The sequence below is a fragment of the Dama dama genome, chromosome 26, assembly GCF_033118175.1.
Source record: "Dama dama isolate Ldn47 chromosome 26, ASM3311817v1, whole genome shotgun sequence".
NCBI classification, from domain to species: domain Eukaryota; kingdom Metazoa; phylum Chordata; class Mammalia; order Artiodactyla; family Cervidae; genus Dama; species Dama dama.
In genome coordinates this window covers 50,452,198-50,468,996 of record NC_083706.1, presented here as the reverse complement: position 1 = coordinate 50,468,996, position 16,799 = coordinate 50,452,198, and the positions used below count along the sequence as shown (strand labels likewise).

Sequence of the window (16,799 nt, the reverse complement as noted above, 5' to 3'; positions counted from 1 at the left end):
GTGAGGACTCTCAGCTCAGGCAAGCAACCCCTGCTAACATTTGGTATTCACACACAGCACCACGGATTTAAACTTACTCTTGGCAGTCAGTTACGACGGGCATGAGGCTACGAAAGCAGCCATATCTGCAGAACACACAAATAAAATGCGCCCAGAACAGGAGCAGGTCGTTTCCACTGTTGCTAAGAACAACTCTAAGACTTGGGAAATTTTGTCTACAAAATAAAACTGACCAGATCAAACAGAAAACTCTATTCTTGGTCTTCTGTTTTCCAATATATGAGAGTGTTCTCTGTAAGACAGCTTGATTCCCACCCACTTAGTTACTTCAATATGGGTTTGGACAATTGATCTTCAATGCTTTCTGGGATCATGCTGGAGGCAACACACATTAAAATCATCCCAATTCGTCTGGGGCCAGAGAAAAATCTTGGGGAGAGTTCTATCATGAAAAGACGGGCCACACTTAAGTCATTTCTTTTTCTTTACTTTCCTAATTTCATATGCAATGAATATGTAATTAATATTTGATTCTTATTCCATAGGGGATGAGAACAGATGACCTTGTCTTAGGAAACTACATTTAAAAATTAAACCTAAAACTATACAGTGCCAAAGTAAAACGGAGAGATCCGTGAAGTATCCAGTGGTCCTCATTTGCCACCTTCTACTAAATTGTGCATAATGCCCAAAGACAGAAATTACGTCTATCTCCTTAGAAAACAAATTTATGGTTGCCAGGGTGAAGGGGTAGCTAGGGAGGTTGGGATGGTCATGTACACACTGCTAAATTTAAAATGGATAACCAACAAAGACCTGCTGTCCAGCACATGGAAATCTGCTCAGCATTACGTGGCAGCCTGGATGGGAGGGGGTTTTGGGGGCGACTGGACACATGTATGTGTATGGCTGAGCCCCTCTGTGTTCACCTGAAACCATCATGATGTTGTTAATCGGCTATACCCCAATATGAAATAAAAAGTTCAAAAAAAAAAAGAAATTATGTCTATCTTGTTTTTAGCTCTATCCTTACTCCTAGTTTAGTAGCAGCAATTAATAGAGACTAAGTGGATATGCATTGACCTATATCTCCTCCAAGTCTTTTTTTTTTTTGGCCACACAGGGAGGCTTGCAGAATCTTAGTTTCCTGACCAGGGGATCAAACCTGGGCTCTGGCAGTGAAAGCACCGGGTCCTAACCGCTGGACCGCCACGGAATCCCCTTCCCCAACTCTTAAAATGCGTTAGCTCAGTGTGGTAGGTTGAACCATGTTCCCCAAAGTTCAGGTTCACCAGAACCTTTGCCGATGTCATGGTTAAGGCACAGAGATGCAGAGAAGGTCATGTGAAGATGGAGGCAGAGATGAGAACGCTGTCCGGGAATGCCAAGGATGGCTGGCAACCACCAGAAGCCAGGAAGAGGCAGGCAAATATCCTCATTGAGAGCCTTCAGGGAGAGGGCGGCCCTGCCCACACCTGGAGTTCGGACTCCAGCCTCCAGGATATGAAGGAACAAATCTGTGTTGCAAGCCATGCAGGTTATGGTAATTTGTTACAGCAGCATTAGGAAACTTAGATGCTCAAGAAAAATGAGATAAATGTAAACAGTTCTGTTTTTCATCAACCCTTCCAATATAACAGGATTTCTCCCCCTCCTCATTCTGAAGATGGGCATTCCTGTAATGGTATTTAAATAAGGTTATTTGATGTTTTAGGATTTCATAACTATATTATTAATGAACTTATCTATAAATGTCTGACTGTTTTGACATCCACAGTGTTATCAATTCTTTTCTGATCCTCAGTGGATTTTCAAAAAAAAAAAAAAAAGAGACACCTTCTCATATGCAAAGTCAGAAAGAGAAACAAATACTATATGACATTATTCTGCAAGGAGATCATAACAGTCAATCCTAAAGGAAATCAACCCTGAATATTCATTGGAAGGCTTGATGCTGAAGCTTCAATACTTTGGCCAACTGATGCAAAGAGCTGACTCATTGGAAAAGACTCTGATCCTGGGAAAGATTGAAGGCAAAAGGAGAAAGGGGTGACAGAGGGTGAGATGGTTGGGTGGCATCATCAACTCAACGGACGTGACTTTGAAAAAGCTTCAGGAAATAGTTGGGGACAGAGAAGCCTGGTGTGCTGCAGTCCATGAACCAGCACAGGTGGTTCATTCTTCTGAGAACCGTGCTCTACTTTGTCCATACCCTTCACTAGGTTGTCAACCTCTCCAAGTCAAGAAATGCGTTCTTCTTCCCTTTGTAACCTTCTTGTTTTGCATGTGACTAGTGATATGGAAGAAATGTGAAAACAGGGTCAATGATATCACAAAATTAAGTCAGATAAAGGTGATCAAAAGCAAACTACATGAATTCTATTCCTGGGTATATATATATGAGAAAAAAACCCAAAGCCACTAACTGGAAAAGACACACATGCACCCCAATGTTTCAGCAGCATTTTTACAATAACTAAGAAGCAACCTAAGTGGCCATCAGCAGAATGAATGGATGAAGAAGATGTGGTTCGTATTATCCCATATATAGCGACTGAACAACAACAATATGTGGAATCTAAACCGCACAATTGCACTCATCTCACACGCTAGTAAAGTAATGCTCAAAATTCTCCAAGCCAGGCTTCAGCAATACATGAACCGTGAACTTCCAGATGTTCATGCTGGTTTTAGAAAAGGCAGAGGAACCAGAGAACAAATTGCCAACATCCTCTGGATCATCGAAAAAGCAAGAGAGTTCCAGAAAAACATCTGTTTCTGTTTTATTGACTATGCCAAAGCCTTTGACTGTGTAGATCACAATAAACTGTGGAAAATTCTGAAAGAGATGGGTATACCAGACAAGAGGCATACCTGCCTCTTGAGAAACCTATATGCAGGTCAGGAAGCAACAGTTAGAACTGGACATGGAACAACAGACTGGTTCTAAATAGGAAAAGGAGTACGTCAAGGCTGTATATTGTCACCCTGCTTATTTAACTTATATGCAGAGTACATCATGAGAAATGCTGGGCTGGAAGAAACACAAGCTGGAATCAAGATTGCCAGGAGAAATATCAATAACCTCAGATATGCAGATGACACCACCCTTATGGCAGAAAGTGAAGAGGAACTAAAAAGCCTCTTGATGAAAGTGAAAGAGGAGAGTGAAAAAGTTGGCTTAAAGCTCAACATTCAGAAGACTAAGATCATGGCATCCAGTCCCATCACTTCATGGTAAATAGATGGGGAAACAGTGGAAACAGTGTCAGACTTTATTTTTTTGGGTTCCAAAATCACTGCAGATGGTGATTGCAGCCATGAAATTAAAAGACGCTTGCTCCTTGGAAGGGAAGTTATGACCAACCTAGATAGCATATTAAAAAGCAGAGACATTACTTTGCCAACAAATGTCCGTCTAGTCAAGGCTATGGTTTTTCCAGTGGTCATGTATGGATGTGAGAGTTGGACTGTGAAGAAAGCTGAACAGCAAAAAATTGATGCTTTTGAACTGTGGTGTTGGAGAAGATTCTTGAGAGTCCCTTGGACTGCAAGGAGATCCAACCAGTCCATTCTAAAGGAGATCAGTCCTGGGTGTTCATTGGAAGGACTGACGCTGAAGCTGAAACTCCAATACTTTGGCCACTTGATGTGAAGAGCTGACTCATTGGAAAAGACCCTGATGCTGGGAGGGATTGAGGGCAGGAGGAGAAGGGGATGACAGAGGAGGAGATGGCTGGATGGCATCATCGACTCGATGGACATGAGTTTGAGTAATCTCCGGGAGCTGGTGATGGACAGGGAGGCCTGGCATGCTGTGATTCATGGGGTTGCAAAGAGTCGGCCAGGACTGAGCGAATGAACTGAACTGAAACTATGAAACGAGTTTATCTACAAAACAGAAACAGACTCTAGAGAGCACACTTGTAGTTAACAAGGGGGAGGGCAGAGGGAAGGGATGGATTGGGAGTTCGGGGTTAGCAGATACAAACTATTCTATAGAGAATGGATAAACAACAAGGTCCTACTGTATAGCACAGGGAACTATACACAACATCTTGTAATAAACCATATGGAAAAGAAAAAAAAATTAAGAAAAAAATTCTTCAAACTAAAAAGAGGCTTCTCTTGTGCTGACATAAAGTACTATAAGAGGCTCCAGCTGTCCCAGCAATCTCCCCCCTGCGCCGCTCCCCCCACCCCCCGCCACACCTCCTGGAATGTGGAAATAATGAACTTGATCTAAAACACACATTCCCTGGGAGTTTGAAAGGCTTCCACTGTCCAGGGCCCGCTGCGTTCCAGGACAGGGATAATTGGCAGTGGGTTAGCCATGTACACGGGGTTACCAACAACCTCTGTATCTCACAGCCGTCACCAAGCCCTCCCCTCCCCAGTTAAACTCTGAAATGTCTTTGAAATCACCATCTCCCATGCAGGCCTCAGCATCTCTCCCTCCCCATTGCCATTGTCCCCACTGCTGCGGTCACTTGGAGGCGCTTCGCCGCCACCCAAAGCTCACAAGACCACACCCAAGCTCTTGGCCTGACTGTGAGGCTATCATTGCTGGACAGGGATTATCCCTCAGCCTCCGTGCCAGAGTATTCCCACGATAACAAAGAAGGTTCCAGGATATTCCTGTGATAACGAAGAACGTTTGGTTCCTGAACCAGCAGAGACGGTTCATACTTCTGAGAACCATGCTCTACTTTGTCCATACCCTTCACTAGGTTGTCAAGAATGTGTTTTTCTTCCCTTTGTAACCTTCGTGTTTTGCAGGGAATTAGTGATATGGGAGAAATGTGAAACAGGGTCAGTGATATCACAAAATTAAGTCAGATGAAGGTGATCAGAAGCAAACTACATGAATTCCATTCCTGGATATATATATGAGAAAAAAACCAAAGCCACCGACTGGAAAAGATACACGCACCCCAATGTTGAAGCAGCATTTTTACAATAACTAAGACGCAACCAAAGTGGCCACTGACACATGAATGGATAAAGAAGATGAGGTCTCCTACATGGTAGGCACATTCTTTACCAACTGAGTTATGAGGGAAGCCCATATACATATATATGGAATACTACTCGGCCATAAGAAAGAATGTAATTGGCCATTTGCAGCAACATGGATAGACTTGGAGGGCATTATATTAAGTGAAATAAGTCAGACATAGAAAGACAAATACTACAAGATATCACCTATATGTGGAATCTAAAAAAATACAACAAACTAGTGAACATAACAACAACAAAAAAGCAAACTTACAGATACAGGGAACAAACTAGCAGTTAGCACTGGGGAGAGGGAAAGGGGGGTAATGTAGGGGTATGGGACTGAGGTACAACTATCAGGTGCTACAGTAAGCTACAAGAATCCATTGTACCATATGGAGAATATAGCCAGTACTTCATAATAACTATAAATGGAATATAACCTTTATATATCGTGAATCATCATATTGTACATCTGTAACCTATGCAATATTGTACATAAAGTAAATTTCATTAAAATTTTTTTAAAAAGTAAACTATGACTACAATCTAGGTTTTACACATCTATTTCACCCACAAATGACCCTAAAACTGGAGAAAATGGAAAAATCTATAGAGTCAATCTTCTACATTCAAAGTCGTTACACTGATTTGGCAGAAACGGAGAGACATCATGAGAGTGTGCCTGGCACTACGATGCTGATGCTAGGGGACATTTGTTAAAGATGAGAAGTCCCCCGTTCTTGATTATGTTAAGATTTTTTTCAAGGTCTTGGCTGCCAAGCAGACTTGAGGGACAGTTACCTTCTGGTAAGAACGCAGTGACAAGGCACGCCACCCCTGCCACGACATTGCTTGCCGCAAAGGGTAGGCGCCGACCAAAACGCTCAATGGTTAGTAAGATCAAGAGGGCTCCTGGCAGCTCCACAACTCCCGAGATGAAAAAGTCGATATAGAGGTTGCCTCCTATAATTCCCAGGCGCATGACGAGTCCTTGATAAACCACAGCGCTTGTGAACCTGGAGTAACATCGAAAGACAACAGAGAACAAGTAAGACAGAACTTCCACCTGATCTGGAGAGAGGGATGCGTTGTAAATTTGACACAAGCTTTTGAATCCATCACAAATCAAACTTACCAAGCAAACATAAGTATAAGTGTGCACTTCCTCATTTGGGGAGTTCTCACCAGATCTACAAAGGATGGATTACTAACTTCCTCATCCGTAACAGTGATCTATACAAGAGAAGCAGATTTTCAGTAGCAATATACAGCAAGAGGCATCTGCATATTACAGATTTGTCACTGACCAGATTCCAAGCTACCGAATGATCTTACTGAACCGACCAGGGTCTTTCATTATGAGGTCTTAGCACCTGAGTACAGAAAGTTTGGTTCTCTAGACTTTGTCCTAGGTTAAATTCACAAAGGTGTGCTTGCTGTGCTGAGAATCAGCAGTGTGACATGCTTGGAGTGAACAAAGATAAAAGGTGTGTTCTAAAGTAAAATACATTTGTGCATTTGTCAAATTGGAGAAAACAAGCATAAAGATGCTGAAAGCAGGTTCTAAACAAGTTCCTTTATCTATTAACTCCTCAAATCTTATGTTAACCAATAAGCTAGAGTCATGGTAAGTTCTAGAGAAAGGCTGGCATCAACAGTGTCCTTTTGTTCCTGTCCGTGTACTGGAATCCAGCAGCTTTTTGATAACAGGAAAATTCGGCTCATCCTTATTTGGCCATTCAAGAAGTTGGTCTTTCTCTAATTCAATTAAACAAACATTGCTATTTGCCTACTATGTATAAAGTACTAAAAAGGAAACAGCTGAACATACCCGATGCTTCTGGCCTTTTTTTTTTTTTTTACAAATTATTTTTGCATTAATTTTCGTGTATTTAAATATTGTACTAGAATAGTATTTATCTTGATTACTGAGCTTTTAAAATTCTTCTTCCTTTTTTGGCTGCATGAAGTGGCATATTGAATCTTAAGTACCTTGACCAGGGATTGAACCCACACCCCCTGCAGTGGAAGCATGAAGCCTTAACCACTGGAATGCCAGGGAAGTCCTCTCTGCTTCTAATCCTGTGTGCTGAAGAGACCATGACTCAGTCTCTTGCAGTGACCACTGTGTCCCACTTCCATGCACTTGCATATTTGTTACTTCTGCATGAAGAACTCTAACTCTCCCTAGTTCTGATTTCGCCACCACTGGGAGGTCTTCCCTAACCTCGGGTAGAACTGACGATCTCCACCCGGCACCTCCACTTACTAGATTTCTATCATAGGCTCTACACAATTTCGTGCCTTTACAGGTCTACTTATTCTTCTCCCTGCATGAGCTCTGGAGTTCTTGGGGGGCAGAGACTGTATTGTAGCACCAAGCAAAGTGTCTGGTGTCCAACCAATATTTGGGTGATGACTGAATGTTGAAACAGGAAGTCAAGTGCCTTGGCCATAACTCTGCGCTGAGTGTAGTCCTTGGTCTTCATCCTTCTGCTAAGTGAGAACCCTGGTTAGTGAAAACAGGACCCTCATTGTCTGTTTATTCAACTCCAGATCTGTTCCAGACTGAGTGGAAAGCTTGGCAAACTTTCCCCAAGCCTTTGTGTTGGAATTTGACTTGAATTCTCATGGATAGTACCTTGTCAATCACCTGTTCTAAACATTACACTCAATGCATCAACCAAATCTTGATATCTGTTGCCTATGCTTGCTCCGAGGAAAGTCATATACACACAAAGAAGACTGCAAAATGAATATCTTTAGATCATTTTATTTTCCTAAGTCTTTCTGACACTGTATTTCTTCTATCATTGTTGTTTAGTCACCAAGTCATGTTTGATTCTTTTGTGACCCCATGGCCTGCAGCCCACTAGGTTCCTCTATCCATGGGATTTCCCAGGCAAGAATACTGGAGTGGGTTGCCATTTCCTTCTCTAGGGGATCTTTCCAACCCAGGATCAAACCTGCCTCTCCAGCACTGCAGGCAGATTCTTCACCACTGAGCCACCAGGAAAGCTTGTATTTCTTCTATAACAAGACACAAAGTTTTCACATTTCAAAATCTCGAAATTAGGTTGTGTCCTGTAACTCAGCTGATAAGAAAGTAATGAGCCACAGCTTCAATAGCATGGCTTTTCTCACTGAGCGGTGCATAAAATGATGATGTGTCTCCAAATTAACAGTATCCTGGGATCAATGAAGCAATAGTAGTTTCCATAGCAACACTAATGGAAGACTGCTAATTGATTCAACAATGCATTCTTTCCATCCCCCTTTGGATAACAGAACCCACAGAATTTTAGTTGGGCTTATGGCTGCCTAGTTAAAGTCATATTTTCTAGCCTCTCTTTCAATTGTGGGTGGTCCAGTGACTAAGATCTCAGCAATGAGGTGGGAGTAGAAGCCATGTGTACAAGTTCTGGGTCCCATCCTTTAAAAAGGAAATGGTTTGCTCTTCATTCACGGTTTTCCCTTTCCTGAGGGATGGAAGAAGAAGACACTGGTGAAATGGCTTTGATTATACAACCTATTGCAGGTGATGATGGAGTAATGAGATAAATGGAACCTGGGTCCTGGGTGACCTCATGGGGCAGAGCTACCTTCAGGGCTGGGCTACTCACCTCTGCGTGGGCACGTAATAGAAAAAGACACTTTTCTCTTGTTTGTCGCTGTATTTTGGGGGATCTCTGTTACAGCAAGTTGACCTGTATTATAACTAATACAATCCTTATTAAAATGTTCCCTGAGCTAATCTTCGAAATTCTAAGACCCCTACCCTCATCTCTGCTGTTCCAAAAATGAATTAGGAATACCAGAAGCAAAAGAATTTAGTATGTCCCAACAATACAGTTGGCTCTTCACATCCACGGGTTCTGCCTCTGTGGATTCAACCAACAGTGGGGCCTGTGATTGGTTGAACCCATGGATGCAGAACTTGTGGATACAGAGCATCAGCTGAGACCCATTCGGTACAAGGGTCTTGAGCTTCTGAGGATTTTGGTATCTGCAGAAGGTCTTGGAACCAATATTCCACAGATACCAGAGGAAAACTGTATATTTTTACATGGTTATCAAAATATTTTTCACAATTAGTTTCTATATACTGTCCACATTAAAATGGCTAACTCCTACTAAGTATGTAATATTTCTTAGATTCTGGGTTAATGAATTGATGAACTGAAATGAAGCAAGAAATATTCCATTTAATTTTCATCAAGACTCTCTGGAGTTAGTACTCTTAAGGGTTCTGTTGTATAAATAGGTAAAACAAGGCTTAGCACACAAGGATTCAATAGAAGAAGGGTGGCTAAGCCAGGATGTGAAGTTCAGGAAGTTGATGAGAGCTTCTGTTCTTCATCCTCTCACTGCACTACTGAACATATAGAAACTTTTTATTCTAGAAAGCTTCTTTGTGGTTCATGGTAACTTCTATATAATTTTAGAGAAGGACATTATGCATTTGACCAAAAATCTAATCTTTAGTTAAAACACTATTTTGTGGAAAAGGTGGCCTTGATGAAAATTATTTAGATTTTGAGGATCTTTAAGTTCCAGATTAAAACCACTCATTATATGAGGGCCTCTTTCCTCCACAGATGGATGACTTACTCCAGCGGTTCTTTTCTTTTCACTGAGGGTTTTTTCCACAACTCAGACTTGGGGTCATGTTTATGTCAGACTGTCCTCTCTCCAGGAAGTTCCTGACAGCATTGCTCATCTGCACATGGGCACCACAGTCACCCAGACCACAGAGGGGGACAAGCTTCTCTTTTCGACAGCAATATTCACAATGATTTATTCAGTTCAGGCAGTTCAGTTCAGTCGCTCAGTCATGTCTGACTCTTTGCAACCCCATGGACTGCATCATGCCAGGCCTCCCTGTCCATCACCAACTCCTGGAGTTTACTCAAACTCTTGTCCATTGAGTTGGTGATGCCATCCAACCAGCTTATCCTCTGTTGTCCCCTTCTCCTCCCACCTTCAATCTTTCCCAGCATCAGGGTCTTTTCATATGAGTTAGTTCTTCGCATCATGTGGCCAAAGTATTGGAGTTTCAGCTTCAGCATCAATTCTTCCAATGAACACCCAGGACTGATCTCCTTTAAGATGGACTGGTTGGATATCCTTGCAGTCCAAGAGACTCTCAAGAGTCTTCTCCAACACCACAGTTCAAAAGCATCAATTCTTCCACACTCAGCTTTCTTTACAGTCCAACTCTCACATCCATACATGACTACTGGAAAAACCATAGTCTTGACTAGACAGACAGACCTTTGTTGGCAAAGTAATGTCTCTGCTTTTTAATATGCTGTCTAGGTGAGTCATAACTTTCCTTCCAAGGAGTAAGCGTCTTTTAATTTCATGTCTGCCCTCATCATCTGCAGTGATTTTGGAGCCCAGAAAAATAAAGTCAACCACTGTTTCCCCATCTATTTGCCATGAAGTGATGGGACCGGAGGCCATGATCTTAGTTTTCTGAATGTTGAGCTTTAAGCCAACTTTTTCACTCTCCTTTTTCACTTTTATCAAGAGGCTCTTTAGTTCTTCACTTTCTGCCATAAGGGTGGTGTCATCTGCATATCCAAGGTTATTGCTATTTCTCCCGGCAATCTTGATTCCAGCTTCTGCTTCATCCAGCCCAGAATTTCACATGATGTATTCTGCATGTAAGTTAAATAAGCAGGGTTACAATATACAGCCTTGACATACTCCTCTCCTGATTTGGAACCAAACTGTTATTCCGTGTCCAGTTCTAACTGCTGCTTGTTGATCTGCATACAGATTTCTCAGGAGGCAGGTCAGGTGGTCTGGTATTCCCATCTCTTTCAGAATTTTCCACAGTTTATTGTGATCCACATGTCTAAACAACCTTGGACACTGTTTTAAGTCTAGAATTCCAGATCCAGGAGCTTGGAACTGTGCTTACCGTCTGAAGCCCATTCAGATTGGTTTTCTGTTCTTTGTTGCCAAAAGCAGAATTATCTCAAGAATTTAGTCCAGAACAATGCTTTTGCATAATAACAGAATATTTTAGCCAAAATAATTTTGCATTACAGAACGAAAATAATTGCTTTACTACTCCAATTTACTCTGTAAGAATATTTAGTATTAGTTTTAATTAGTCTTAACTTCAAAAGCTAATTAGTCTTAATTTCAAACTTTTCATATTTAGAATCAAGCAGTCACATGATCTCTGCTTTTCCAAAGCACATGTTTAACGCCTAATATATATCCTACACCAAAAGAATATGCAGCGCTGATAATAACTGAAAGTAATCAAGACCAATTTTCCCCATTCAATAAATGAAAGGATTAATAGTACTTCCAAGCAAGTGAGTATTTTGCCAATTTGAGAACAAATCCAGCTGGTCTTTGATTTACTAACACACTGTCCACAGTGACGCAGATATTCTGAAAGATGACCCACTTTCTGGGTGTCCAAAGACCTCGGGAGACTAAAAGCCATATCTTGGATGGAATTCATCCAGGAAAGTCTTGGCAACCCGTGCACAGTGACTGGGGCAGCGCCTACCCTTTTACAACAACTTCTAGCTCTGTATTTTGAAATGAAATTGTGCATATTTTCTATCTCCAAAGTGTTTGCATAGTCTTAGATGTAAAAGAATAGAAATGCTACATCAGATTATTATAGATAGATAGATAGACTTTAAACTTGGCTTTATTGAAATATAATTTACATCCAGTAGTATTTAGCAACTTTAAGCTACATTTCATGAAATTTTGAGAAATGTGTCAAGTCACATAGTCACCCCTGCCATCATGATGTGGAATATTTCCACCACCCCCCCAAAGTTTCCTCCTGTCTCTCTGCAGTCAGTTCTCTCCCCCTGATGTTCAGCCCCTGGTAAGCCCTCATCTGCGTTCTGTCATTGGTTTGCCTTTCTAGAATTTCATGTAAGTGAACCATGCAGTATGTTATCTTGAGTATCAAACTTGGCTTTAGAGTTTGTCATACATTTATTCATCTAAGAGGTGTCTGCCTGCTCTCATTTGGAGCAAAGGAAGATGGGAAATGCTCTTGGAAACGTCTGTCTGTTTGGATCCTTGTTGCCTAGTAACGCCACTCGTTGAAAAAGGGGCTGCTCACAGGTAAACTGTACAGGTTGGTTTCTTGATATTCATTTACCAAACTGATGGCTATTTGCTCTATTTGTTTCTCAACTGTCTTTTAATTCTTCCAAGACTTTAGCTCTACATCAACAATGATGTACCCTGAGTTAAAAGCATACTTTATTCATCTTTCTTTGATTAATCAAGTTCTATTTATAATTCCTTCTGGTGCCTTCCTGAAACATTTCTTGAAGTTGACATTTTAATTTAAATTGCCAAGGAAGAGAAAGACACTATAAATAACAATCCGTTATAAATATGGTGTTCAGAGCTCTCCTGACAAGGGATTGGTTTCTGAGCAAGAAGTAAACTAACTTACAGTGAGCAAAGGGGAGAGGGTGGGAGGGATAAAACAGGAGTTTATAATTAACATATACACATTATTACATATAAAGTAACCAACAAGGACCTCTGTCTAGCACAGGCAACTAAACTCAATATATTTTAATAATATATAAGAGAGAAGAACCTGAAAAAATAGATAAATGTGTACGCAAAACTGAATCACTTTTCTCTACACCTGAAACTAGTACAACACTGTAAATCAACTATACTTCAATAAACAATTTTTTAAGAGATAAACAGCCAGGATCAGGCTAGAGATGTTTTATTTTACTTAGAACATTTTCTTACCAGAACATTATTTAAACAACCCCAAACTTTCGTTCTCCTCCAGTGAACTTTTGTTTAAAACAACTCTCCCCAATTTCTTCCCAGAACCTAATAAAAGCTAACCTTCCCTTTGTATCCTCAGACTGGGCTATGGTTCTCCTTAGTTCATGCGTCCCAATTTGTAGTCCCTCTGCTATTCCCAAATAAACTCATCTTTACTAAATAATAACTGCTGTTCATTTTGTTTAAGGTCAGCAATATACACACCTGGTACCAGTGAGTCTTCAAAAATGGACACAATCTACTCCATATGAACATTATTTTTATGACATTTTGGAGATACTCTGCTTCCAGATGATAATTCAGTTGGCATTAAAAAAAAATCTTTTCAGTTAGGAAACTGTAGCTTATACTACAATGCACAAGTTAGGGAGATTCTTTTAAAGGCACTCCTTTTGTAAAGACCACCGTCATGGTGCCTTCTGCAAAAAAGGAATAGACTTCTGTTATTATTAGGTTTTCTTATGTTTACCAGGCATATATAAGGTTCATCTGGCACTGTTGATCTCTGAGGCCTGAGGCAGAGTAATTTTGCGAGAATGTACACAGAACAAAAGATGCTTGGAGAACCTTCTTACTCAAAGCGTGGTCCGTGAATCCACAGCCTTTTTGCCAGGGAACTTGTTAAAGATGCTCTACCTTGGATGAAGAGATAAGAATCTGCATTTTTTCTTTAAAGAGGAGATTTGTGATTTTTCACTTTAGGCTCTGCTGGGTCTTCATTGCTGCAAGGGCTTTTCTCCAGTTGTGGCGGGCGGGTGCTCCTCTGCCGCTGTGGTGCGTGGGCTTCTCATCGTGGTGGCTCCTCTTGCTGCAGAGGATGGGCTCTGGGACGTGCAGGCTTCAGCAGTTGCAGTTCCTGGGCTCCAGGGCACAGGCTCAGTAGCTGGGGTGCTCAGGTCTAGTTGCTCCACGGCAGGTAGGATCTTCCCAGATCAGAGATTGAACCCGTGTCTCCTGCATTGGCAGGTGGATTCTTTACCACTGAGTCTCCAGGGAAGCCTCAGAATCTGCATTTTAACAACCTCTCAGGAGACTCGCGTGAGATGCCCAGGTGGTCCCTGAAGTCCTGCCTCACCTGCTGCCTCCTAGTATTATTCTGACTGGCTGGGAAGGAACGTGAGCCCCCGGGTTGAGAGGGAAGAACCCAGCTGAGCAGCAGTGTCTGGCACGGGGAGGGGATGATGTCAAGTGGTTGCATTTCCAGTCTTATAGTTTCACCTGGTGGATCTCAGTGGGTGGACTTTTTAACAGTTGTCATATGTCGCAAGAAAAAGGGAAGCCACTAATGAGCAGGGGAGTTTAATCCCTTCTTGAATCTAATGCTGACTTCGTGTCATCACAAATTCCCCACAGGCTCTGTTCTCTAGAAATGTTTTGTAAGAAGTCTGTGTGAGCAGAATAGCACTTGAGGATTTGGGGTTCACTGATTTGGAAGTCACCCTCAAAGTTAATCACCCAGTAGGTCTTTCAGAGAAGCCCCAGGGGCTTGGGTGAGGCCGGGAAGGCGTGCTGGTCTGCCATGTCCCCCAGTCCATCTCCTCACGGTCGTTCCCTTCAGTCAGGTGGAGGCTAGAGCCAGCAGGTCCAGGAATAGATGTTTAACATCACAGAACCCTGGCCAGCTGCTAGGTGGCAGCAAGGCTGCCTGGCATCCATAAAAGAGAATTTGCCAACTTGCCCACGGCACTCTGGGAATTTTTTAAAACCTCATTATGTTTTTAAACGAGAGTTTATTTTTGGGGGGACTCCAAAATCACTGCAGATAGTGACTGCAGCCATGAAATTAAAAAATGCATACTTCTTGGAAGAAAAGTTATGACCCACCTAGACAGCATATTAAAAAGCAGAGACATTACTTTGCCAACAAAGGTCTGTCTGTCTAGTCAAGGCTATGGCTTTTCCAGTAGTCATGTATGGATGTGAGAGTTGGACTATAAAGAAAGATGAGAGCCAAAGAATTGATGCTTTTGAACTGTGGTGTTGGAGAAGACTTTTGAGAGTCCCTTGGACTGCAAGGAGATCCAACGAGTCCATCCTAAAGGAGATCAGTCCTGAATATGCATTGGAAGGACTGATGCTAAAGCTGAAGCTCCGATAAACTTTGGCCACCTGATGCGAAGAGCTGACTCATTGGAAAAGACCCTGATGCTGGGAAAGATTGAAGGTGGGAGGAGAAGGGGATGACAGAGGATGAGCTGGTTGGATGGCATCACTGACTCAATGGACATGAGTTTGAGTAAACTCTGGGAGATGGTGATGGACACGGAGGCCTGGCGTGCTGCAGTCCATGGGGTCACAAAGAGTCAAACGCAACTGAGCAACTGAACTGAACTGATACTTTTAAACGAGAGTAGAGGGCTTCCCTGGTAGCTCAGGGGTAGAGTCCACCTGCCAATGCAGGAGACGTGGTTTCAGTCCCTGGTGTGGGAAGATCCCACATGCTGTGAGTAACTAGCCCCAAATGCCATGACTTCTGAGCCAGTGCTCTAGAGCCCAGGAATGGCAGCTACCGAGCCCATGAGCTGCAACTACTAAGCCTGCATGCCTAGGGCCTGTGCCCTCTGCAACAAGTGAAGCCAGCACAATGAGGAGTCCCCGCACCACATCTAGAGAAAAGCCTATGCAGAAACGAGGACTCAAAACAGCCTAAATAAATAAATAAACATTTTGAAAAACTTCCCTTAAAAAAAAGATCATAGAGAAGATATTTACGATGACAATTCATATGATAAAATAAAGTTCATAATTAAAATGACCATGAGTATTTGATGATTATTTGATGCGTATTAAAGTAGTTAATTTTCCAGGTGTCATGTATGGATGTGAGAGCTGGACTATAAAGAAAGCTGAGTGCTGAAGAATTCATGCTTTTGTACTGTGGTGTTGGAGAAGACTCTTGAGAGTCCCATGGACTGCAAGGATATCCAATGAGTCCATCCTAAAGGAGATCAGTCCTGGGTGTTCATTGGAAGGACTGACGCTGAAGCTGAAACTCCAGTACTTTGGCCACGTGATGCAAAGGGCTGACTCATTGGAAAAGACCCTGATGCTGGGAAAGATTGAGGGCAGGAGGAGAAGGGGATGACAGAGGATGAGATGGTTGGATGGCATCACCGACTCAATGGACATGAGTTTGAGTAAACTCCGGGAGTTGGTGATGGACAGGGAGGCCTGGCATGCTGTGATCCATGGGGTTGCAAAGAGTCAGACATGACCGACTGACTAAACGGAACTGAACTGAAAGTAGTTAAAGGGATTCCCTTGGTGGCTCAGTGTAAAGAGCCTGCCTGCCAGTGAAGGAGACACAGGAGATGCGGGTGTGACCACTGGGTCAGGAAGATCCCCTGGAGAAGGGCAGGGCATCCCACTCCAGTACTCTTGCCTGGAGAATCCCATAGACAGAGGAGCCTGGCAGGCCACAGTCCATGAAGTCACAAAGAGTTGGCCATGACTGAAGCAATTTAGTACAATTTGGCATGCACACAAAAGTAGTTAAAAACAAATTCCAAGCACCTAGACCAGCTTTGTCCAGTAAAAACATAGTGTCACTTACGTCAGTTTAAATTTTCTAGTACTAACATCAAAAATGTGAGAAGAAATAGGCAAAATTAATCTTAAGAATATGTTGCATTTAATCCAGTCTATCCCCAATACAATCATTTCAACAGGCGATCAACGTGAAACTACTGAAGAGATGGTTCATGTGCTTTATGTCAGACTAAATCTTTGTAATCCACTGTGCAGCTTACTCTGACATCACGTCCCTGTTCAGACCAGCCACGCTTCAGGGCTCCATGGCCACATACGGCTGGTGGCCCCTGTACTTGCTGGACCCTGGGCTCAGCCAGTTCTTTGGTGAGGATGCTCTGTAGCAGAGATATTATTCTGAGCATTTCCATCTGGCCTGAGAGAGTTCTATCCCTCCATTCCATTCCCCCACGACTGGGCTAACTGCCTGGAACAGCAAAAAGTACATCTTTCTAGAGGTT

General features: G+C 42.3%; 1 protein-coding gene across 3 annotated transcripts in view; it reads right to left on the bottom strand.

Annotated features, from left to right (window-relative positions):
• SLC22A3 (solute carrier family 22 member 3) overlaps positions 1–16,799 on the bottom strand; it is a 93,921-nt gene that overhangs the window by 16,629 nt on the left and 60,493 nt on the right. Inside the window, exons 6-7 of one of the 3 annotated variants that reach the window (XM_061130142.1) lie at positions 6,137–6,234; positions 5,803–6,017 (exon numbers count right to left, since the gene is read on the bottom strand). The exons of the other annotated variants lie outside the window; for them this stretch is intronic. Coding sequence (XP_060986125.1) covers positions 5,803–6,017; positions 6,137–6,234 — 313 coding nt within the window. The remainder of the gene's footprint in view (positions 1–5,802; positions 6,018–6,136; positions 6,235–16,799) is intronic. 3 annotated transcript variants of the gene reach the window in all.